Raw genomic sequence first — 26713 nt, 5'->3', positions numbered from 1 at the left:
TGTCAGATGTCTGGGTGTTTGCAGATCAGCGTGATGAAGCTGGAGAGACAGGATACAGTGCTTTATTTTTTAATTGTCAATTTCCTTTCTTTTGCTGTTTGGTAATTATCTTTTTGTCACAATGAGTTATTTTGAGATATTAAAAGAGCTCAATCAGTGGAGCTTAACACCATAAAATGAAGAAAAGGCATAAAAACTTAAATGGCTTTCAAGTCTTTTAGTGTCAACTCTTTTGTTTTTGCCACTGGTTGCAATAAAAACAGGAAATTGTTCACAAAATTAAACCTGGATTGTACAGAAAACATCAAATCGCCAGTGCTTATATTTCCAGTCTGTTTGCTGGGACATATCAGATTAGGACATTTGACAGATGACATCGTGACTACTGGTTAGTATTCTCAGTGGCAAGGCGGCTATAAAAAAACCCTGCTGCTTATCATTTCAGAGAACATGATTTTGCCAAATGTAATGTTCTCACACCTCTAATAAGATAGCTTCCTGAGGGAGAAGCTATCTTATTAGAGTTATTTCTGTCAAAGGTGTCGGACACAAAAGCTGAACTCCTTTCCTGCTGATCTTTTTGGGCTCAAAGTCATTAAATATGCTGTAACCTGTGAATTCTTTAGAAGAAGTTTGGTCTCTGTAACCACAAACCAAACTCTTCCTCCTGTAGTAACATGCGGCTACATCACAACAGCCAATCTGCTCGATTAGATCTCAGAAATGAGATGGAAATGTCAGCTGTAACTGCAGCCGGCAACAACTAGTCCTCTGTTTCTCCGTCGTAAACACTTGTGGATGTGGAAATTGGTTTCCCTCTTTACTCCCAGCTCAGGTGTAGACATGCAGATTAAAATGGTGGAAGGCTGTGGGTGAGCCCAGCAACAGTGGAGTTCTCATGTATGAAAATGGTCCCCATCATACTCCTTGACAGAGCCTTTGTTATGCTAATGTTTCGAAAATTATGATGTTCAGAAAATCCGGGCTTTTCCTGTTCTCATTTATTGCCTTTCTCTATTCTATATTTACCTCCTATTGTTATTCTAATCAGACCTGTCATCTTTGACAAGCAGCCCAAAAGAAATCTGCTCGCACACATGCACACGATGCACAGAAACATACAACTGCATACTCATAAACTGTAAAGGAAAGCTGAAACGAGCGTCTTTCGTGAATCATGACGGCTCTGAACTCGTCCTTTTGTTCAGACATTTCGACTTGATTGCAGTTAACGTCTGTATTTTTGGGACACTCGTGCACACATAAGCCTAACTTAACAAAATGATCATATACAAATTGACCAGAAGTTTGCATACTGCTAAGCCTGGGCACAATCCCTCGTGAATAATGGAGTCACATATGAAAGACAGAAGAAGACTGAGCAGAGCCACTGAGTGAGAGGACACATTTGAGTGTGACACTGAAACTCTTCCAGTATTTTCGTTCCAAAACCATGGATGTTGTAGTTGCTGTGAAAAGGTGCTTGTAATGCTGCCGTCACTGTATTTTCAGTGCTTATTGTTTGCACTCTGTAGTTTACTTGATTATGTTTGATTAATCCTGTGTGTTTCAGTGCTACCTACTGTGTCTGTTGCCATGGTTTGCTGAATTGCAGTGCACGAGAGCTTTAAACTGTATATAACACATGGATGTGGACACTATGATGTCACCTGTTTTTTGTTTGTTAACTTTTGAAGCCTGTGGTTGTTGATTTTTCAGAGCTAGAGGTCACCACATTTTAATAACTGAGTGCATGTGAAGTTTTCAGCAAACTTGGTTAGCGCTTTGCCACAGACTGCAAGAGTGTGCACGTCAGATAAGTATAATAAAGATGCTTTAAATTGAATCAACACTACAAACACTGCAGAGAGGCCCAGACTTGAACTACTGGAGGTGAAGCCTAGCTGACAACTATCAGTGGCCTGTGTCAGCATCCACCTGTCAGTCAAAGCAGTCAGACCCAGATAATACATCACGTTAAGCCTTCATTTAAACAGGTGCATTTAAATTAAGGTCCCACCAAACGATTTTTGTTCCTAAAAACAGGCTATAAACCTGTTTATTTATTTTACATAGGAATCTATGGGGATTGCATTTAGAGTCAGCCTCAAGTGGCCATTCAAATAATGTAGTTTTTGGCATTGCTGTCTTGGCTTCATTTTTCAGCCCCAGAGGTTAACAAAATGCTTTGACCAGTGTAATTTATGCCCTAATAGCTTCATTTGTGAGCGGGACCTTAAATATTTCTGGAGGCCCTGAAAGGCAGCACCGTTTCTGGTGTGATTTAATAGTCACACCAAGCGCACATAACAGCGTCTGTTTGCGAAAACAGTCATTTAGAGCTGAAAGAGGTTAAAGTGAAACAAAATGTCCTGCACGCAGTCCGGTATAAATATTTTTCTGGTTAAATTGACTCCACAGAGATAAGCAGAGAATGTGAAGGCAAAAGCACAGAAGACATTCTTGCAGGGAACAGAGTGAAAATGGCTGCACACTGATTAGGGAAATGATGGGCAAATGTGTACTGTTGGCATGTGTAGATGAGGGGGCTGGGGAACATTGGGAAAAACTCAGGACAGCTGCTTGAGGGTGAGGAAATGGCATGGTCTGGAACTACCAGAAGGACAAGAAATAAGTAAAATCACTAAAAATTAGCCTATTACTTTCTCCTTTTCATAGATCAGTATTAGAGAATGTATTAAACTGAGAAAAGGTGACTGTAATTAGACAGGCATTAACAATTGTAAAAAAAGGAAATACAACCTTCTACATATCAGCACATAAAAAATTCACCTGGTTCTCACCAGATCTTAAAATTAGGTAAGTACAGCCTCAGATGAACAGCAACAAATCTCGCTGTCATTATTTATTTAACAAAAAATAAGCCAAAATGCAGAAGCAATGAGGAAAAAACTAGGGACACCTGTGACTCTGTAGCTTGTAGAACCGGATTTAGCAGCACAACCTAAAATAATCACTTTCAGGGATATTTGTTTATGCATAGCGCTCTCATTGAGGTTTACATCTGATGACTCGGCCATTGCAAAACCTTGACGTAGATTTACTGCTGTGCTCGGGATCATCGTCCTGTTCCATGACACAGTTTTGGCCATGCTTTAGCTGTCGGACAGCGGCCTCACATTTTACTTTAGAACACTTTGGCGTCATGGTTGACCCGTTGACTGCAAAGTGCTCAGGTCCTGTGGCTGTGAATCAATCTCAGATCATCCTCCCTCCATCACTGTGGTTCACAGTTGGTGTGAGCTGTTTGTGCTGATATTGTGTATTTGGATTTTTGCCAAACATGGTGCGGTGCATTATGGCCAAGCATCTCCACTTTGGTCTCGTCTGTCCAAAGGACATTGTTCCTGAGGTCTTGTGGCTTGTTCACTTGCAGCTCTGCAGCTGCTGCCATGTTCTTTTTCGAGAGAACAGTGTCTCCTGCCAACACTTCCAAACAACAGATTTTTTTTTTCACATTTTTTCCAGTTGCCATGAATTTTAACATCTAACTAACTGAGGCTTGTAGCGTCTGAGAAGCAGCTCTTGTTTTGTTTCTGTTTATATCTTTGCAGTTTCTTTGAGCATTGCATGGTCAGACATTGGGGGTGAACTTTTTCCACTTGTGAATCATCTTTGTCACTCTAGAATGATAGGTATACAATTATTTTGAAATGCCCCTGTCTCAGATGTCCTTCCTCCTTTGCATTGTATTTACACATACCTTCATTTTTCAGATCTGCAAACATAATTAAATGACATTACTGTTTTATCTCAGTGGGGACGCATAAAACTACACATAACTACACAAATATTGGGGAAATCAGTTTATGTTTAATTTGTCTGGGGAAAACATATCTGCCCATAAATCAAATTTGATATGTCTTTAAAATCCTGTATCAGTTGTGCAAACACTGCTTCTGCGTTTGGTTTAGTTTTTTTGTTTAATAGATAATAACACATTTAACATGTCATGTGATGTTGTTCACCTGAGGATGTATTTACCTCATTTTAAGACTTGCGATGGACCTGATGTTTTTTTTATCATGTCCTGATCCTTAAAACCTTTGAACTGACAAAGACACATGTTTAGTTAGCAGTAGGGTCTCGAGGACACTTAGGCTACGTTCACACTGCAGGCGAAAGCGCATCAAATCCGACTTTTTTGACCCTATGCGACCCATATCCGATCATGGTATGACAGTGTGAACGGCACAAATCCGATATTTTCAAATCCGATCTGGGTCACTTTCGTATGTGGTCCTGAATCCGATACATATCTGATGTTTCAGAAAGCGACTGCTGTTTGAACGGTCATGTCGCATTAAATCCGTCTTTTACGTCACTGACACAAGACAGACGCCAATTATCAGCGCCCGAGAAGCGCCCGAGAAGACATCGCGAACGCTTCCTGGCCATCCAGTGTAGATGTCAGTGAAACTGTTTGGAAGACAACGTGAACATTTTATTTGTACTGTATAATCTGCAGATTCTGACAGAAATCTGCAACTATCCTTTGAAGCACCGCTCCTCTCTAAAACAGCAATAAGGATAATTATTAGGTTATTTACATTATTATGTAAATAACAAAATAACTTAAAGCAAAAATTGGGAAACGTAAAGTCCGAAGTCTTTATATTAAGGGCCATCAGTCAAACAATACTGTTTGCTCTGGGTCTAAACAGAGCGAGTTGTGTGTGACGTCTTCTTTTGCGCATGCGGGCCGCTTTGAGCGTTCACACTAGAGCACGTTTGCTGTCGTATTTTATTTGTAGTGTGAACAAGCAGACAAAAAAATCGAATTTAATCAAAAAATCGGAATTGAGCATTAAGACCTGCAGTGTGAACGTAGCCTTATACGTGTGGATTGAACTTATAGAGAAGTCTTCCAGCTTGTAGATGATCCATTCTACTTCCTGTGCAACAGTTATTTGACTGTCACTGGTGAATTATTAGATTTATAAGCTACTTTTCATCATCTAAAGGGGGTTGCACTTGTAAAAATAGTTGTAAGCTGTTTGACCAGCGACCATCAAATCACGGTGTCTCGAGCCGTGTCTATCACTCTTTACTTTGTATGTGTTTGTGAAGGAAAGACGGCGAGAAAACTAGACAGATGATTGCGTCATCATGTGTATGAGGTGGAGCAGTGAAAAAAGGGCAGGGATAATAAGGGATAATCACAGCTTTATCCTGTCACTGCCAGTCATACTCGGTTGAGGTCTGAGAAATGAAGACAGCAGGCCATGTAGCCCCATGCTGATACGCCTGACCAGCTATCTGCTCCCATTGTGATAGCCTGTAAGACATGGTCTAACCCGCAGATGAGAACCCTAATCCCCCAATATACTCGCACTCTGGTAGATTAGCTGCAAGGTCTCTTCCCCTGAGCCAGGGTCCCTCAGTTTCTTCTTAAGAGGACACAGATGGAAGGAAACTTATATGGGGAGAAGATTATGAGGATATGGAAAGAGAAATAAATAGAAAAAATAGAGACAAAGCAGGAAGAGGACAGGGAGGGGAGACTCAAAGAACGAGAGAGGTGAAAATGCAAAAGAAACAATAGAGAAAATGGGAAAGGAAGAATATCGGGGTCATAGTTAAAATCTTACAGGATTGAGAGAAGCCAAGAAAGGACTTTTTTTTATTTATATCAGAGAAAAACAGGGGAAAAGGGAGATGCTTCTGGTAGCCTACTTTCTCCTCCACAAAGACTGAGAAAGCTGGCCTATAAAAAAAGACAAAAAAATAAAAACAGAGTAAAAGCAGAGCAAGAGATACAGAGAAGGATGGAGAGAGTGTGGGTGATGATGAAGCTAAATTGTCATGGTTACCATTGCTAGTCTGTGCGAAGGCTGGCCGTGTATCTGCGTGCGCGTGTGTTTAAAGTAGAGCACCGGGCTTGCAGTGTCAACAGATGTCATGTGATATTTGCAGAAGCCTTATGTAGATTCAGTGTAATCCTTATGAAGGCTTTTTTTCTTTCAATTTGCTTCTTTCCACATTAACCGACGAAGAGCCGTTTTCAGCATTACATCATTTTTAAACTGTGGATAATTGTAAAGGACATCTATCAAGACACGCGTTATAGACACAAACCGTAAATACATAGAGTAGGAATGTAACACTGCATCAAATGTGAGTCACTCTGAGCATTTCACGGTGTAAATGGATAGCTAAATTTACTGTTTTCTCACGGTGTGCCCGAGGTGTTAGCGAAGAAGTCCTCGCAAATCTGGAACCAAAAAAAAGGAAGGAATGGATGCATCGGTTTACATTTTCACACTCTGCCTCAAGCCTTACATGCTTTTTATACGTTGTGACGTCAAACCAACATTTAATGCTGCATCACTGATTCCTGATTGTTGTTACTCACAGTGCATCCTGCGAACGAGTGTGTGTGTCTGTTTTCTACATATATTGTGTGTCTGTGTGTGATCTGATGTCTTTTTTTTTTTTTTTGAAGGAGCTCTCGTATATTTCTTTGTGGAGGAGCTGAGAAATTGAAAGTGACGCTTGACTGATCACCCTGGACTCATCTGATGTTACAGAAAAACATGAGTTTGCAGGTCTTGCCTTTACAGACAAAGCTGATGATTAGATGCCTGTTAACGGCTCCGTTCGTCTTACAATACATTCCTGAAAAATTAGGTTTTCAACAGGCTGTTTTTCTCTGATGTTAAAATAATAACGATCACGCTTTCATCCTTTTCGATGCTCGCTCTCGGATTTTGTGAAACAAGACTGAGTGTGCAGAGTCATGCTTACAAAAGCAAGCAAAAGCACATCCCACAATCAACTGTCACTCAGACACAGGCAGTGTTTTGGTCGTTACTCACGAAAAGTAATGAAGTACGTTGCATAATTAAAAGCAGAGAAAGCCACAAGTACTCGTTACATTACGTTTTTGTTTTCTCTTTAAAATGACCTGAAACACGTTGTTACATAATAACCAGCTAACAATAGAAATCTCAGGCTACAGGCTCACACACCAACACAAATTCCTATCCTAATGAGGACACACATACCATCTTTTCTTCAGTTTTTACATATGAACACAAAGCCGACAACACGAAGCAAAGTTGAAAACCAGCACAAAGACACTTCCTACAAAGCAAATTCCACAGTGATTTTTATAAGCATGAACAAGTAGAAATGGAGGCTTCAAGCCTGACTGCTCGTCACTGCTTTTGTTACCTGTTGAAGTTCAGGCTCTAGCTGCTGGGCTGGGGTCAGCAAACTATGGAAGCCCATTTCCGCCACTAAAAAAAAAAAAATCAAAACAAGTATCCATAACTCGAAATTACGACTTATTAACTCGAAATTTTGAGAAAAGTAACTCGAAATTTCGAGTTAGCTCTGCCAATTAGTAATCTACATGAATGAGGTCACTTTCTTGTTACCCGGAAGCATATGGCGCAGAGTAACGCGCACTCAAAACCGGATCGCAACAAATTGGTGCTTTCGCGAGTACGTTTGCTGATAGTAACGCCATGTGATTCAGCTAATAACACAAGGATTTCATCATTTTTGAAGCCACGGTTAAAATAATCAGCAATCTGTGCATTCATGACTGGATGTAATACCGGTAGCTTAGCTGTAGCATTTGTACCTGAGGGCTTCAGCTTCCGGGTAACAAGGAAATGACATCATTCACGTAGATTACTGATTGGCAGCGCTAACTCGAAATTTCAAGTTACTTTTCTCAAAATTTCGAGTTAAGAAGTCGAAATTTTGAGTTATGGATCCTTTTTTTTTCTTTAGTGGCGGAAACGGGCTTCCATAGCAAACACTCATCTTTAAAATCACTCTGGGTTTTTTGGCTGTCTTTAGCTGAGTTGAAGAAGGAAAAATCATGTTTATTTGATATTTTCTTTTATATATATCTGTCTGGTGCACAGAAAACTGAAGAACCTTTGCAACACAAATAGTGATATTACTATAACGGCAATGTGATTACTGTATTTAGTGCAGTAACTTGTTACAATATAGCCTTACTGAAAAATTTCATGTGATTAGAGCAATGTGTGACTGTGTATCACGTTACACCCAAAACCGGTCACAGGGAGCCCAAAAAACGCCAATTAAGATCAACTAAGATCAACTCAGTCTCTTGATTTTGTTCCCTCACTTCGAGCAAACACGTTCATGTTCTCTTTCCTGTGCCACCTCCGTTTCCCTGGATGTCCTTATAACTTTTTCAATCTCTAGTTGTCAGGGCTGCACATCAAAGACTCCACAGCTACTCCCTGACTTGCAAAGTCACACTAACAGGTTTAACTGTGCACAGACACCTACACATTTGTGCACAACACATGAATAAATGTGCCTACTTTCTCAACAAAGAAAGTTATTTGATCTCTGTGACAGGAGAGGGCAGTTTGTGACACTCATTCATCATTTCTCTTTTTAGTACCCCTCTCTGCTACCCCATGTTCTGCCCTCCACTATCTCCGTGTCGTCTCATTCCCACACCCTGTTGCGTTATCTCGCTTCAGGTATTTTTCGCACAAACGCCTGCCTGTATCCTGCCATCTCCTCTCACTACCTGAGATCTCTTTTATCCCCCCCGAATAGTCCTACAAAAAATAAATATGGCCTAAAAAACACGGCAACTGCCTCCAGAAAACAGCCAACATCTGCTCAAAACTAACTGACTGCCAAGTCAGATTTTCACATTGCTTCAGTGGATTTCCAGTCCACCAAGACTGTGCGAATTAAAGTTAATGTTGGCAGGATTCAGACACCTGTCTTGTGTACTTACGTTTCCATACTGTTACAGCCTAGCCTTGCTCATTTGGAGTCTCCTAAATCAAATCAAATCAGTGCATGTTGGAATTTGTTATACTATATCCCACTTTTGCATGAATACCTCAATGTTACCTCAAAAATACCTTTCAGATAGACCTCATGATGGCTTTGGAAGCAACCCATGAATGATCAGATTGATTTTCAATCAACATAATGGCACCAGACACCTAAAGCATGGAAAGCGGGTTATGTTTTGCTTTGGGCTGCATGCTGGCAGTCTGGCAGCTCTCATCCACATTGTTCTGATCTTAACAAATTCATTGAACCTCACAAATACTTTCAAATTACCCAACCATGCTTAGCACCATTAGAGTCAGATTATTAGCTTGGAATCAGTTGCTTTGTAATTCCAAATGCTGTTTCACCTCATTACCTTGCTCTAACCTGGAACCTCCTCACAAATCTTGTCACCTGCTTTACGATTTGTTTGTCTGATAATAATATTTCACCGTTTTCATATTTGCACCCCTTCTTTTTTCTCCCTCTCTCTTTTGGCTTGGTTGACCATATGTGTGTCCTTGTGGTTGAGTATTTGCTATTGCTTAAAATCAGAGAAATGGCAATGTCTTCTGTGGATTTAATTTGCATTGCTGCAAATGCGAGAGGGTATTTACTGTTGCTGCTTTAGCAGATTTATGAAGTTTCACAGAAATTCTGCTGACATGAAGTTGTCAGAATCAAATCACGCAGACAGAAGACCTTGCTGCTTGATTATAAAGCATTTTCAGCATTTTCAAGCTTTCTTTATGTATTAATGTCATTTATACTGGCAGCAAACTGTGTGTTTTCAGTATATTTTTCCATACATTAACTTTGTTTCAGCTGTTTTTTTTACATTACAACTGTTCAGTTGCATTTTACACACTCAGTACTGGCTGCTATCACTGGTCCGAGTGATACACTGGAAGCCTTGAAATACTTCTGTGTGACAAAAGTTAAATCTGGAGTGTGGTATTGTATATATGTAAATAAGCATCTGGTTTGTCTGGTTTGTGCAAATCCTTGCCAAATAATTTCGCACAATGTTGAGTAAGTCTATCAGCATCAGATAAATCTCTCTGTATTTTTTTAATATAGTGCAGTTTTAAATTTGGTGTCTGTAGTTGCATTTCCGATGTGGTGCACCTGCCAAATACTGAGCAAGGATTTTTCTCCATACCGGGCCATCCTGTTCATACAAAGCACCAGACCGCTCATTCTTAGCTCAACTGGTTGATATAATAAGTGACAGACTAGTTATAAATATCAGTGATATGTTCATCTGTGTCTGTGTGTGTATGCTTTACGGTAGCTCGAATTTTTTCACCCTAAATGTTCCTAACTTGCAGCGTTTAGCTTTGTCTGGTTTAAGAGCCTTTCCTTTTTTTCATTGCTGATATAGAACAAATGCAACAGCCCATCGGGATATTTGTAAGTGGCCTGACTGTTCATTTCATGGCCACATTCATAGTCTGGCACCCTTTACATCAACAAGTAGGGCTGCAAAATTAGTGGTCTGCTCGTTTGCATGAGCAGCCTGGGATGGAGGCATATTGCTGAATTAATGCTTCAGTGGTAGAGAAGCAGGCAGACAGTTGGTTTGTCCATCCATGTCCATCTTTAGCGTTCGCTCACTCTCTTGACTGACTATGCAGCAAGCGTGTGTGGGTTCTGAAAGAGCTCTGAACTCCTGTTTGCAATGTGAAAGCTGGACAAGGTGACCGGTCACACCTGGACAAAACAACCCTCAGAACACAGTGCAATGACCCACCCAGTGCATCTTTTGTTAGCCAGCAAAGACTGGTTTGCCTGAGCTGAAGAGGAAAGGAATCCTATTGGTGAAGAAGGATTAGGGTGCAGCACTGCCAGATTTTTAGAGCCTATGGTGAAAAAAAAACTTTTTTACTGATACAACAAGTAAAAAAAAGATATTTGTGAGTGAGAATTACAGTCTAAGAGAGAAAGTGATCGACTGCAAGGATAAGCAAAGACATGCACATGTGTTGCACACCACACATTTAAACCTGTGATAATATTATTAATCCTTCATTTATTATTTAAAAATCTCATTTCCAAGTGAGACCTGGCATCACTGTTTCAGTGACTGTTTTTAACGTCGCTCTTCATGATCTGTTATTGTATATTTTTCACGTTTGTACGGAATATTGTATTTGTTTTAATTGTTATGTGGTGCATGTGCTTTTGAATTTTTGCTGCCATGATGCCAGGTCTCTCTTGGAAATTAGATTTTTAATCTCAGTGAGATTCAGTGAGACTTATAATATGGTAGTACTGTGTAAAAGCACAGGACTAGCATATTATCAACAACCAACAACAGATGCCTATTTACACAGCTAGCAACTACCATTAAAAAAACAACATTAGCATTCATTTGAAGTAATATACTTGGCAATATTAATTCCATTATTCATTCTCTTTTATAACTGTTTAATCTGAAAGCATCCGGTCTCCATTAACTACTAAGGGAAATATGTGGTTCTGTTAAATGCTGCACTATGTAAATTGAGTGACATTTTTAACGCTTTTGCAATCCAAGAAAAAAAAAAGTCACACAGCACTTTATTCTGCAGACTTTAAGCACTTTATCTATCACGTACACATGCACAAACATCAAACTCATGGATGTATCTGAGGCAGTTTTGAGTGCAGTATCTTGCCTGGGGACTCTACAGAATACATACTGGATGAGTTGGGGATCAAACCACAGATTTACTGATTAGTCAACACCTCGCTGTCTCTCCTGAGCCCATAGCTGCTAACTGTGTGCCTGCTGTTTGTAGCTGAGCAGGCTGAATACGGGGAATTTTTTTGTATCATTGGAAATGTAGGAAATCCTGGAAAGCTATGAGAATGAGACAAATACAAATTAACTCTGTATTACTGAGGGGAGCCCTCTCAAACTGCAAACAATCCCCATGTTTTATTATTATTAAATATTTATAAGTGTAGCTTTGATATATGTGCTGTGATACAAAGGTACTGTATATTACTATGTTTCAAACATACCTTGTTCAACAAAATTAAGTGAATACTTGATCATCACAGTGTTACACGAAACTTCATGGATGTCAGTCTGTTCAGTTAGGAAGCATAAACCATTGTGAATCCATTTTATCTCCTCCCAGTGCAAATGAAAGTGACTGGAGAAACAACAAGACAAGCACCAAAAAGGAAGTGGTTTAACAGGTGATCTTTTCCTGTTTCAATTTTCTCAAGTTTTGTGTTTTGCTTATGTTCACGTCACAAGCAAAGAGATGGTACGTGCAACCCATTCAGGCTTTACAGGCAATCTAGCTCCTCCAGAATGGCACATCCATCCTTCGCAAGAAGGTTTGCTCTGTCTCTTAACGCAGTCTCAAAAGTGTAGAGAAAATACAAGGAGATGTGCCATTACATGAGTAGAGCTGGGGTGACAGAATGGCATTAACCTGGTAGTAGGACCAGTTTCTGCTCCTTTGTGCGAGGAAGAAGAGGAGGCACAAAATTGCTTCCAGCAGGCTACTCATGTGCATGTTCCTAATCAGACTCTGAGAAATAGCCTTTATGAGGGTGGCTAACAAGTGCTAACATCCTTAGTGGGTCCCGTGCTCACACTTCGCAGCTCAATCAGCATTCACCAGAGAATCCCAGAACTGGTAAGTCTGCCACTGGTGCTCTGTCCTTGTGTTACAGCCTGTGTCCTGATAAAACTGCCACACTCTTGAGACTGTGCTGCAACAGTAGCAAACCTTCTTGCAATGCCACATATTGATGTGCAGCCCTGGTGGGGCTGGACTACCTACTGATTACTATAGAGAGACTTCTTTGTTAAAAGCTGGGAAAAACCAAGACTACTTTTTAAAATTTCCATTCAGAGGTTTCACTGTGATTAAAGTCAGGGTTTTGTGGAGCAGCAGGAAGTTACTTTCAGTGAGGTCAGTGTGGGGGAAAAAGGATTGAAACCACATAATTCTGATGACAGCAGGAGACATGTAGGGGATAACAATTCAGTTGGAAACCTTCCTGCGAATGTCAGTGTGAACACAGCTTTGGAGTAGCTGAAAAAATTAATGATAATGGAGTGGATATGGCAACCACTTCCCTAATTGGTGTGCAGTCTTGATTTTCTCACAGCGAGAATTAGGGGGAGAAAAACATGACAGAGGAAGGGTAACAAGCCCATTCAGTAACATGGAGTGTTGTTAGCTGTAGCTGCTGTATGAAACACCACACTTCCTAAAGCACTGAACATTGCACTGCTATCACATCAGAAATGAATAATTTATTTAAGCCTAAACCTTCAAATACATGCTTCAACAAGTGTCCTCCACTCTGTCTTCCCACATGCCCTTCAGCCTAACTGTATTTTATTTTCCTTCAGTTTGATGTTGCCTTCAAGGGATCATCAAGAAACTTGAGTTCAATGCTGTGGAATATAAATAAGATAGCAAACACATAAATTCCTGAATTGTTTTTGTTGCTGTGCAATCTGAAAAGCTATGTAATGTTTTAAAAAATATAGAGGTGGGTCTGTAAGAGAGATTTTCTGAGGCGTATACTGACAAATCAGTATTCATTAAGTAACACTGTTGGTGTAACCTCGGTATGCTCTCTGAGGAAGCTGTGCAGGATTAATATTCCCTCAGTAGTTACACAAAATGCCATTAGCTGTTAGAAATAAGAAAGAATTAAACCAGGTGGTTGTTTGAGTGGAAATGTTTATTGTCTTAATTACTTAATTTGTTTGTGCACCTTCACTAAGTATTTAGTTGTGAGGTGGATTGTCTCGAACAGATTTAGTTGTCCTCTTACCAGAAATGATGGTTGTGCTAGTTTCTGCAGTTTGTGAGCGTTTGTGAAGTTAGAACTGAATTCTTCTGAAGTGAAGATGACAATTTAACATGAATGAATAAGGAAAAAACATGCGTAACATCAGTGGCTAAACATAAAATGCCAGCTGGATGCATGGATGGATATTTATTGTGTTACACTAGATTCCAGCATGGTGACCTTTAAAGACAACGAAAATACTATAATTGTGGATGTATAAGTGATTAAGATGATGGTATTCTAATTTATTTAATCCTTTCAGTGACTTGATAGCACTGTGATTTGATTTGATCTGTAATTGTAACTACTTGTTCTTATTTATATTTAAAAAACATCCATCCATTAGGTTTACCAGCTTACTGACTGTCACAAACACACCTTTTAGAACAGGTCTGAATGTGCACATCGCATCTGATGTTCTGTGAGCCAGCACAACCACCTTTAGTGTTATTTTTTACAGTTAACTCAGTGTTAGATGCTCTTTCCTTGTATTTGTTTCCTCTATCCACCTTTCCTCTTTCCTCCTCTCCCTCACTTATTTCTTCTTTCTTTCACATGGCATAATTGATGACTGGGATGGAGGTCCTGTTTTTCTGCAGCTTTATTTGTTAGTTTAGTTTTATTTCTTCAGGGCAGGAGGTTCTGGGTCCAAGACCCCATTGTTCCTCTGGCCCAAACCCATTTCACCTTGTTTTTTCTTTTTTACGCTCTTTCTATCTCTCTATAAAAAAAAAAGAAGTCTTTTGGTCATGGCGATAAGTTGATGGCCGTAACAGCTGCTGTGTCCTGCTTCTACACGCTGAAAGTTTTTGCTACGTTGTCAAGCTGGCAACCATTAAGGATTAGAAATGTATACTGCGCCACTCTGACAATTAGTCAGTCCACCATTTGCGTTCTCATAGAGTACTTAATGTAGCCATATAATTGTCAGCGCGAATGCACGTACGCAGTTAATGGTGTGAGCATAAGTATGGAATTATGAGATTCGAGACACAGTGTGTGTAATATGTACAAAAAGGGATGCAGCTGTCTTCTGCGGGTTTTGCTGAAGTTTAAAAACTGCCAAATAACGTGCTGCACCCAATTAGCGCATGCTGTTCTTTATAAGCTCTGTGTCACGCTGCTTACACATCCTGCTGCCCTGCAGAGATGTCTTCCTTTTTGTGGTCATGCTAGTGGCAGCCAGAGCACTCGTAAACCACACACGTGGCATGCTTCCTTGATTTGTTATAAAAACAAAAGCAAACAAAAGAAAATCTTTTTTGCACTCCACACTAGAAAGAAAGCTGCTAAAACTAATTTGAGAATTGTAGATTGAGCCTCTTGATAGCTTTAATTATGTTGTTATAGACCTCTTTAATCTGTAATCTCAGCTTCACAATGATTATTTGCCAGCACCATTTGCAAGTCTCTTTGCCTCCTGCCTTGTTGGCTGCTAGCTACTGTATCTATCATCAGTGGTGCTGTCTCCTCCAGTCTTCTACATATTCTCCCCACACTCACTTCACACAGCCAACTCACAGGAATACATTAGAAGAGTTTTATCGTGATCCTACTGTAGAAACACTACAAAGGTAGTTCCTTGTGATGGCTTAAATCTTTGTATTGCCTTGCATCCTCAGTAAATAATCACCTCACTACACATGTTCCTCTCAAAAAGATGCTCTCTTTCATTTTTATAGCAACACCTAAGTCCAGTTCAAAGAATCAAAAGAAGACTGCTTTCATTTTCTCCTCTCTAAAGCTCTGCCACGGCCTCTGTGGGTTCTGACAGCTGTGGCAACCATATGTTTTAAACCAAATACAAGAACGCCTTTCCTTTGTAGTGTTGCTTTCTCAATGAAACTCACTGTGATCCAAGTTTCATGACCACCAACAGAGGCTTGATAGAGCTTTTTAAGTTTGGGCATCGGACTGAAATTTACATGTAACTGCTTTACCTGTTATACTTGTATTTCTTCATGTGAAAAAAGAGTTTTATATATCAAGTCAACATATCTGCCTCAGTAAAATGACAAGAAGCTTGCACTATGAGACAGGTGGGTGTCACCTCAATCTCTGCAGGAGACATCGCAGGATAGGATGAATGAGTACAAGTCTCTGCCTGAAAGCAACACAGCAGGGTGAAATCTGCCATGCGTACGCATTATTGGTGGAACATGTCAAGTCAGTGCACCAGAGAAGCTAGAGAAAATACAGACCCAAAGAATGACCGTAACACACTTACATACATAACAAAACTTTATAAATAAATAAATACTGAATAAATGTGTCATACAGCCATCAAGTCCACAGAAATGATGTGCACATAAGGTCAGTAACTGACAAGCAGCTCCAGTCTGACACGTAGCTCTACCTACCCACACCTGTCACTCACTCTAGCATCAGTACCAGTACTCAGTTCTGAAAAATCAAAACTTTAACATGCATCCCGTTAAACCTGATAAAATGTGTTTGTTGAGGGTACGGAGTTATTTTACCATATGTATAGGGTGATGAAACTCTGCCAAAGTGCTTGTCGTGATGTATTTAAGTATTAACTACCCACCAGCTCCAAGTTTTACAGCTGACAATCTACACAAACCGCAGCCACAAATAAGGCAGAGTCAGATTTATCTGATGATACTTGTTTTAAAAGATTTTTTTATTCTTTATCTATTATTCAGTCACACGCCAGCTCTTCTGATGTAGACCCAGGAAATCACTTGCACTTAGCACTATACAATATACTATCATTAAATGAATTTCCTCGATAGCTCAGAGGGACGGGATAGCAAACATTAGGACTGCTTTGAAAGGGAAAAATTTCCACTAAGAAGAAAAATGCCTGGGACTAGAGCTCTCTTCGGGCAAAATGAATTCACACTTTTTGCTGAATTAATCTCGATAAATACTCTGTAGTAGGTCGTCTTCTTTTTCATGCTAAACTTTGAAGGTGATCGCAGGGATGCAGGAGCAACACTCACAACCTGCACACCCCTGTTGCATAGCTTTGCAGCACTCAGGTGACATTATGCTGCAAACAGATAATTTATGGTGGCACACACGCTATTACATGTCACACCGAGTCCTCTATTGGTAATTCTTACTCCGGAACACAAACCTCAGCCTTCATCTGCCACACTAAGGGCAATGAGCTTTGGTGCATTAGCATCGTCCCACGCTTTTGGCCCTGGGCCATGCATATTGTATGAGCAGGTAACCTACATATACCCATGCTTCTGTCAGCGGAGGTCCCCTGATCAGACAGGTTCAGTGTGCAGAGTTTAATGGTGTCCTGGAGTGTGTAGTATAGTGTTTAGTCAATTTATTCTCCTGTCAAAAGAGATCAAGGTCCTGCTGCTTTGACTTAAAAGCGCTTTTCAAACAGCTGCCAGATGCTTGGGCTGTGCGCTCTTCAAATGAGTATTGGAATGTAAAAATACTGATATATACAGTGATGGGTGATGGGGTGCGATCAGTGTGAGCTAAAGCGTTTGCTCATAAATTTTAAGCATTTCAAGAAAGTCATATAAAATGGGTTTGATTGATCTTATCTTTCAGACCGAGCTTGTTAACTTGTGTGACATAACCAGTCCATCCATGATTTTATGGAGTTGCAGTAAAATATGAACGGAAAAACCGGATAGACGCTGACAAACAAACTGTCGCTGATGACAAGGAATGGGAGGTGTTGGTGTCGGGATTTACTAGCAGCATAAAATCAGCCAAATGATGAGGGGAAATTTTAATCAAGGCTGAGGGAGAAACAGTCATGAATAATTTTGGCTTTGCACCATGTTTAACTGACAGAATATTCATCGAGGCTGATCAATACTTAAGCGTACAGTTTAAGCTTTCTGTTTGACAAAAATGTTTGTGGTCTCTCTCTCTTGGTGTGTGTGTGTGTCCCAGATTCTTATCGGGGAGGTGACCAGTTTTTTTGTGAAGACAGAAGGCGCTCAGGAGAAGACCATAGTGACGGCTGACTGCTGTTACTTCAACCCTCTCCTCCGTAGGATCGTACGTTTTCTGGGTCAGTCACAGTCTTAAAGATCAGAGCTTCTTCTGCTTTAACTAATAAAGCCTCTCTTCTCTGGGGTGAAGCCTCATTAAGGCTTACACCACTACATCTCCATCTTACAGTATGTAGACTAAACACAAAAAGCCCTTGTCCTTAACACGAGTCTCCTGTGGACTCATTTTCGTTAGCCTTATTTTTATGTCCCATTCTGTTGATGCTCTGTGATCTTTTACACCACATCTGTATGACAGACAGAGGTTCTGAAGCATAAAAGCAAAGACTGCTTCTGTCTAGTCTTTTGGTGCGAAACGCATAAAATCAACAATAACAGCTGAAATCCCAGGTGAGTGCTTGTTTTCTTGTACACAATCCCTCACTTTCACTCTGTCTGTCTTTCGCTCAGGTGTGTACTCTTTCGGCCTCTTTACCACCACCATCTTCGCCAATGCCGGTCAGGTGGTGACAGGAAACCAGACGCCTCATTTCCTATCTGCCTGTAAGCCAAACTACACAGCTCTGGGCTGCCAGTCTCCACTGCAGTACATCGCAGAGCACCGAGCCTGCACAGGAAACCCGTATCTGGTGGTGTCCGCCCGCAAATCCTTCCCCTCCAAAGATGCAGCGCTCAGCTTCTACTCAGCCATCTACACGGTGGTAGGAAACTTTCTTTGTTGAGTCTGGGTGAAGGGAGATGCACCGGATGATCTGGTTTCACTTTATATTAAGGCAACTTTTATGAAGAGTTTTTAGAAGAGCTATAACACACAACAAAGCACCAGCAAAGTTTCTGATAAGTGGCTTAAAGCAGACTAATATTATTTATATTGTTTAACATTAGCACATTTTTATTATTATTCAAGTCTACCTAATGCTGAACGCTGAGTTATCAGCTGCTGAGCTTGGCAAGCCAGGTGCATCCACAGACTATATAGGTGAATTGCACAGACACACACACCTGCCAATTTGTGCCAGAAGAAATATAAATGAAATACTATAATTTTACTCATCAAATTTGGAGCATAGGCTACTTGGGCTGGCTGTGCAATTAATCATACATATCTGTCAAATAATTACAGGAAAAATGCTTCAAAAGGAAGTAAAATGAAAACATGGCTTGTTTCAGATAGTTGAGGTAAACGCTAGCAGACAGCTCGAGCCCTCAGCCACCTGTAATTCAGCAGTCTGTAATTTTAAAATTAAAATAATAGAATAGATTACCCCCATATATTTGTATATGTATAGATGTCCAAACAGGTTTTTGTACCAGGTTGAAAACATGGTTATTTTTTTCCACTGTTAAGTATTTTTCAGCTACTTGGATCTGACACACACTAAATCCTGGCAGCACATCAACCCTACTCTCCGCCTACACTGGCTCCCAATAAAGTGCACTGATATAAATATGAGATCTTCTACAAGTCCCTCCACAGTCTTGGCCCTATGTACCTCTATGAACTAGTCTTCATCTCGTGACAACCACCTCCACCCTTCCTTCCTTTCAACCTGTTTGTGTGGCAGGTCTTAACCACAGGCACTGGAGGGCTGGTGTGGCTTGTTTCCCATCAGTGACACTGAAAAGAATTAAAGGTTCACACACTGCAGAACTCCAGTTTTCTGATTTATTGCATCTAGAAGTGATGTTTTGAGCACACCAGCGCTCTATGAAATGCCTCTGAGCTGAGTTGCTGGGTGGCTCTGTGGTTTGGATTTTTACAGTAAACAACACTGCATGAACCATTCCTTTACCCATGCTCCAACTTACACCACTGATTATACTGTCTACATACATCATAGTTGGTTTAAGTTCTTTCCTTCTTTAAAATAAACTGTATTTAAATTGCCATTTGTGTGCATCTTCCTTTTTGTCATGGCCATGTGGCTCTATATCCCATCCCAGAGTCACTTGCTCCTCAAACACGCAGCAGCTGTCCATTTCCATCTCCACGTTGGAGATCCTGGGGTACAGAATCATATGTGTCGGGATTCAAACACTAGCCAATGCTACCACTTTACATCAGTTATGACAAATATAAGGTTTAGCCTGGCAGTTCTTTCAACCACATTTTAAGGTAGGTGCACAAATAAAAAACAGAAGTAAAACTCCCGATTATCCCTGGATAAATCTACATTTTAGGAACACACTGAAATAAACATCAGCTTGAACACAGTCTTTACATAGAGCATAGCGAACCAAAAATCATCTTTTCTTAAAACAATCCGTCTGCAAACTGGCAAGTTTTATACCCAACTTTCGAAGTTTTGAATATTCCGAATTAAAATATGTTCATGTAAGAGATTATAAAGTAAAAAGCATTCACTTAACTATCTAAGTTGGACAAAAAGAACGTACACCCTTCTGCCTCTTTTCTCTGTAGTTACATTAACTTGCTCCTGTCATTTTAGAACCTTTAAACCAGCTGTGGTGGTGTTATTATGCTGCTTTCTCTGCGGTTAAACCACTCAGCTGTTCAAAAATCCCTGCAGAGTGCGGCCTCTTGTGGTTTGCTCAAGCTGTTTGAACTATTAAGCTAGTCAGTGTCTAGAATATTTTGCATTATCTCAGCTTGCTGCTTGAGCTTTCAACACATTGTTCAACTCTTTACTTTGTTAAGATAACACAGCATTTTAAAAATGTGTCTAATTCAGTATATTGCTGCTTTCCAGATGTATGTGACTCTGGTGTTCAGGACAAAAGGGACCCGCCTGATGAAGCCCACATTATGCTTGGTGCTGCTGTCTCTGGCTGTGCTGGTTGGGGTGGTGAGGGTGACTGAACACAGGAACCACTGGAACGATGTTCTGGCTGGATTCGTAACGGGTGGTGCCATTGCTGCCTTTCTGGTAAGAAGGAGAAAGAGAGGGAGGAAACAATGGGAGGGGTAGTAAAAGAAAGTAGGTTGAAAGAGGCAAAGAGCATAGCCTATTTATACCTTCCCCCAGATAGGAACACAGTCACCTTATATGCTGTCAGTTGCTATAAGCTGCCTACAGCTGCTTCTTTCTCTGCAAGCTGCTCAGCAACCCGCCTACATCCTCCACCCTCCTTATTTTCATTCTGTGCCTGACTTAATCAATGCCATGTCTGCTGTCATCGATACCTGCCATCAGGCCTGGCAGTCAAATGTAAATTACTGTCAATGGTCATCACAATCTTCTCTGACTAAACCGACTGAATGTTCTGTTAATATTTGTATTCGTGTATTTAAATGTGTGATTTAAAGGTAGAATTTTAACTCACATTTATTGCATTTACTTTTTTCAGTTACAGAGAACAACTGTTGCAAAAATAAACAAATAATGTGGTCATGGCTGTGTCACCAGCGTGCTTTTCCTATGTCACTGTCCTTTGTCTGTTTGCATTTTAGCTCCATTTTCTTGTCACTCTCGAGTTTACATGCTGTTTTTGTGGAAGTCGTACTTTCTGTGCCATCACCATCATAAAAACTCAAATTGTGATCTGTTCCACTACATTTTCTGTGTGTGGGACATGTTGAAGGGAGAAATGTGGTAAAATACGGTTACAGGAATGATAGTGGGAGGATTTACTGATGATTGAGGCTACAAAAAGGATGCACTTCCATACATGACTGTGAAAGAAAAAAAAAAGCATGGACCGAACAGTCTTTCACATTGATAATTCAAATAGTGTCATTTAGTGTTGGACCTCTTGACCCAAATCTATTTTCCAGAAAGTACCTCTAGGATCAGTATTAACTTCAAAGATCAAAGTCGTTTCTGTTGTGTGTCCCTAAGAATATAAATTTCTTTCCATGCCTTCCCCCAAAAGTCATTGCCTATCCCTCTTTCTTTTATCTCAGTCTCTCCCTCTCCCACTTCACTATCTGTTTCCATGCACACTTCAGCATTTCATGCAGCAGAAAATCATCCATCTCTATAGTGGAGTGGAGCGAATTTCTCCCTTCCTTTTCCCTTTACACCTTTTTTGTCTGCTCTCTACCAGGTGTCATGTGTGATCAACAATTTCAGGCCAACCCAGATAGCAGCGCCAACTCCTCCACCTCCACATCGCTCAGAGCCCCCCGTTGGGCTGCCTCTTCTCAGCCTGCCCCGCGTGGAGAGTCCACTTGAAAAGTTAAGTGGCCTCCAGGTAAGGGGTGGGGGAAACGAAATGTAACAAAACAATCAAAACAATGCTTTAAATGTACATGTACTTGCTTTTTATCGAAAGGTTTGGGCATTTTCATTCCATGAAAAATCAGTGAGTGCCTCCAACCTGACCTCCTCAGAATCAGCTGTAGTGTCTTTGGAAAAACTATATACATTTTTAACGTTACAGAAAAAAAAATACTTAACATATTACAGGCCATCATATTACATATTTTCAGTGTTTGTGATCTTTTTTTGAGCTTCAGATCAATTTTACACCCACTTTGAGTGCTACAGTCTAAACCCCAGATCTTATCTATTGTTATGCATTTCTATAACCAGCTTTGAGCATCAATATCATGGGATGTAGTCTGTAATGTAGAAGAACAGAAAAAAAGCATTTACTTTAAAGGGTCATATCCACAAGTGATCGAGGTGGCTGGTCACAACAAGTGGAATATAAAAGGTCTTTTGTTTTGATACCAAGTTCATTTTCTAGCTCCAATTCCTTTGTGTTGAAATCCTTTACTAATCATTACTAATAAATTACCATTTTTTTAAATTGAACACCCATTTCCTTCAGAAATGCCTTAATTCTTCATCGCATAGATTCAACAAGGTGCTGGAAACACAGTTGCTGCAGATTTCTACTTGGCTGCACATCCACATCCTGAATCTCCCATTCCCCGCATCCCTAAGGTGCTTTATTGGATTGAGATCTGGTAACTATGGAGACCATTGGAGTACGGTGATGTCATTGTCATGTTCAAGCCATCAGAACATAGCTGCTCGGCTCACAAAGGGATAGACGTGGTCAGCAACAATACTCAGGCAGGCTGTGGTAGTGAAACAATGCTCAATTGGTTCTAAGGGAGCCAAAGTGTGCCAAGAAAATACTCCCCAAACCATTACACCAGCGGTCTGAACTGTTGATCAAAGGCAGGATGGATCAGTGCTTTCATGTTGTTGATATATTATTCTGATTACGTCTGAATGTCGCAGCAGGAATCAAGACTGATCAGACCGGGCAGCATTTTTCCAATCTTCTGTTTCCTGTGCAATTTATAGGAGTTGCACACTATGTGATCTTCTGCTGCTGTGGCTGATCTGCTTTGAGGTTTAACATGCGTTCAGATATGCTCTTCTGCACAGCTTGGTTATGATTAATGGTTATTGAAGTTACTGTTTACTTTCTGTCACCTCAAAGCAGTCTGACTATACTTCAGCACGTCGGCGTGACCATGTGTACATGGGTCTAAATGGACCCAGTTATTGCTATGTGATTAAATATTTGCATTAATGAACAATTGAACAGATGTACCAGTGATTGCCAGTGATTGTATGTGCAAAGGCTGGATTGCAATTTGACGTGAATATACAACAACCATAGTGACAAAACAACACGCATCCAGAGACCTGTGGAATTGATATTTTCATAAGCATATGTGCAACAAGACAACCTATTAGAGAGATCAGCCAGCTTGGACAATTTTCATACATCAGTATGAAGGAGCAACTTTGTAAGGCTTTGTTTTTCTATACTAAAAAAAGTCAGCTGATTTGAGGGGTCAGATGGGAACTTGTTTTTAGATTTTATGGATCTTTTATGGAATGATCCTCCTGTCTTGTCCTTGTTTGACTCATTATGTCTGAATGTGTACCAGATGCTCTGATCTCTGTCTGATATCTTGTCTAGACATCATCACTGTGCATTTTTTTACTCTTATTATCTCAGTCTACTCAAGTTTATTTGCCCTTTTCTCTAAAATTTAACTTCCCAAATATTTTAAAATGTGTTCTGATATGAATTTTCTCTCTCCTCTTCCCCTCCCTTTCCTGTGTCCTCCCATTAGGCTCCAGGGCTACCGTATTCTGAGATCACATGACCATCAGCCAATCCCGTCCCCCGCCCCTCCCGATGTGCTCCTCCCCTCACGACGTTGCCTCACCAGCGCAGTCTAGACCTGCCCACTGAGTGCCCCCCGCCCTGCCTCGCCCACCCTGAAGGACGAAAGCCTCTCAGACGAGTCAAATCCACCCAGGTCTGAAGGTCCACCCGTCAAATGAGACAAACCAGCAAAAATCACACACGGCGAGCCTGGCCAAAATTCGCCATCTGCTAAGGACCAGACGGAGACAGAGACTTGCCCTCCTTACCTTGCACTGTCCTGTTTGTCATCCACGGTGGCCTACCTTCTCCTTTGGGTGAAAAAGACCCATTTCATGACTCGCCAAAGCCAGAGCTGTTAAAGCAATACTGTTTCCTGCTTTCTTGTCCAGTTTTTCCACAAAGACTATAAAGACTGTTGGCTGGTGATGACTTGATATTTCAAAAACAACAAAAAAAACAATTAAAAAAACAACTCAGCAGCGCTGAGGGTTTGGGGATCGAAGAAAATCCCGGGCACAAGTGAATTGCCCTCAAGACCATTTTGTAACACTCAGGATGATTAAATAGAAACAAGCAGAGGACAGGAATAAGAACAAAGACCTTTATAATAAGAATACAGGTACCATCGAGAGTATTAACCTTTTCTTTTGTCCTCAAAGTCAATAAGAGATGCTGTCAAAGAGAAAGCACTTTTGTAAATTATAGCACAGATGAACTGACTCAGTGTTCACGAAACTGTGTTGTATCCTATTTTATTTGATTTTATATTGTGTGACGTGATAGAAGAGAGATTTATACACACTACAGCTGTGCTCGTGATGCCACATGTGTTTTGTGGCATCATTTAATTCATCCTCGAAGTGAACAGCATTTGATTTTCACCAACTTTCCAAATATCTTTATTCCTTTCTATTCAGGTGTGTGTTCTAAATGTACTGTAGGATTAATGTCCATCCTGTGAAACATTATGGAGAGCTCTGTGATTTGACATACTGCCTGTTCCAATGTGAAAGTCTGTAAAAAACTTTTGTCTGTTTCCCTCTCCCCCTTTTTTAACACTTCCATGCATCGTCTTTTATTCCAGAGTACATTTATCTAAATACTGGACACCTGTATGATGTTTCCTACATTTATATCAGCTGGTGTTTCCAAAACTAGTCTGTAATAAGAGTGGTTATGACATCAGTTTGCTGCAGTTCATGCATCTGTCCTGTCTAGTTGTTCCTAGCTCCATCAGTGTTTCCTCTCACCGATTCTCTAACAGTGATGGCACAGACCAGTGTGTAAGACAGAGGTAAGCCCTCTGAGCTGTGTATAGTTTTGTACAGTATATAGGTTTCTTTACACAGTATATACCACATTATGTTTTATTGTGTGAAAAATGTGAAGCTACCTGAAGCTGTCTTGTACGAACGTGAGTAGTAGCCTGATCTAAAGCAGGAATGTAGCGCAGTGGAGAAGTGTGTGAAATCTAAAAGCATAAAATTGGGATGTTTGGCTCACAACTTGCTTGCTTCTGCTCAGTTCAAAAGGACACTCCAGGGAGGGTATACTACTCTACACACTGGGTTATATAAAGAAGACGTTGTTAAGGTTTTATTAAGCGTGTGTGCGCGTGCGTGCGTGTGCTTATTTGTGTGTATGTTTATAATGAGCACATTGTATGGCAGCATAACTGTTAATTTGGCAATCTGTTTTCTTAAGTTAAACTGTCAAAAGTAGCTGCTATAATTACACACTTGTGCATGTGTGTAACTGCAGGCCTTCGAAGGACCCCTGCCAAGGCTTCTTAACAATGCCTGTTATAGCAGGTGCTCATTATAGCTCTGTGATTACCTACGGTGAAACTTTTCAGTCAGAATTTTTTTTGTAAACAACTGAAGAGATAGAGAATACCATAACTGTCTAAATAATGTTATTTTCATGTTGAAATGTCACTGTTTTGTATTTATTTAACAAAATAAATCACAATTATAACACACCGCTTGGTGAATTACATTTTTCTAATTTTCACTTTGTTTTGTGTGTGATTTGGTTGAATTCCTTGCTACCATTAATGAAGATATAGATTTTATGTTTCACTCTTTTTTTTGTTACATGGTCTTATTTGAAATACCGGACATTCAGTAGTGGTGAATGCTGCACATGCAAGTGACGGTTTTTGGACACTTTGTTTCAGTTGGGCAGCTAGCAAGAATGGTAAATGGACCGGTTCTTATATAGCACTTTTCTACTCTGCCTGAGCACTCAAAGCACTTTATATAACTTGCCATTCACACAAATATTCACTATGCTTTAGTGCTTTTTATATAACATTAACATACATTCATACTCTGTGTCAAAGAGCAACTTGGGGTTAGTATCTTGCCCGAGGATATTCTGCATGCAGACTGGAGCAGCTGTGGATCAAACCACCAATCTTCCAATTAGTAGATGACCTGCTCTAGCCAAACCCAACTACCCCCAGCTACAGCCACCCCTGAGTCCAGGGTTCAAATCCACAGGCGGCTGAGGCCTTTCTGTTTAATTCAACCCACAGTCTAACAACATGCACAGGGTTTGGTTTATTAGCAATACTAAACCAGCCATAGGTCTCTCTCTGTGTTAGGGTACACCTGTCCCAGGTGTACCCTTCTCTTGCCCTATTTTAGCCTCCCCCTGACCCTGAATTAGATAACTGAAGAAAATGGACAAATGGTTTTTGTTAATCTTGACAACAGTGACAAGAAAAAACAATCTCCTCCTTCACTACATCCATGAAGCATCTCTGTGGTCTTCCTCTTTTCCTCTTCCCTGACAGCACCCTTTATTTTGTTTTGACTTTTTTTTGGATTTTTATAGAACAAAGTAAAGATACAAAGCACTAAAGTATAAGAATGTACACATTTGAAAAATGCAAAAAATCACTGGAATTTAAAGCGATTTGAAATTCAGTGGAAACAAGATTAAAAGAAGAAAAATGATTTAAATAAATCACACTTATCTGACCGAGTTCTTCGTGCAGGGAATATCACAGTCGTGCTGCTGAAAGTGCACAGGCCTGATCACCTGTAGTGACCTGACGAGTCTTTGGCATTACTTATAAAGGTCAT

The 26713-nt window shown here is 40.3% G+C and overlaps 1 protein-coding gene across 6 annotated transcripts in view; it reads left to right on the top strand.

Annotated features, from left to right (window-relative positions):
• The window catches only part of LOC100691640 (phospholipid phosphatase-related protein type 5), a 63556-nt gene extending 37954 nt beyond the window's left edge, over positions 1–25602 (top strand). For 5 of the 6 annotated variants that reach the window (XM_025907786.1, XM_003447936.4, XM_019359790.2 and 2 more), the window contains 5 exons: positions 17515–17635; positions 18027–18277; positions 20288–20464; positions 21585–21715; positions 23584–25602. In XM_025907786.1, the coding sequence (XP_025763571.1) occupies positions 17515–17635; positions 18027–18277; positions 20288–20464; positions 21585–21715; positions 23584–23692 (789 nt within the window). In that variant the 3' untranslated portion in view covers positions 23693–25602. Of the gene's footprint in view, positions 1–17514; positions 17636–18026; positions 18278–20287; positions 20465–21584; positions 21732–23583 lie in introns of all 6 variants that reach the window. The other variant, XM_019359792.2, reaches the window with a different exon arrangement.
• Positions 25603–26713: the final 1111 nt, after the last annotated feature.

This window comes from Oreochromis niloticus, linkage group LG6 (genome assembly GCF_001858045.2).
Source record: "Oreochromis niloticus isolate F11D_XX linkage group LG6, O_niloticus_UMD_NMBU, whole genome shotgun sequence".
In the NCBI taxonomy this organism is placed as follows: domain Eukaryota; kingdom Metazoa; phylum Chordata; class Actinopteri; order Cichliformes; family Cichlidae; genus Oreochromis; species Oreochromis niloticus.
Note: the sequence above shows the minus strand (reverse complement) of the source record. Positions and strands in the feature narration are given on the sequence as shown.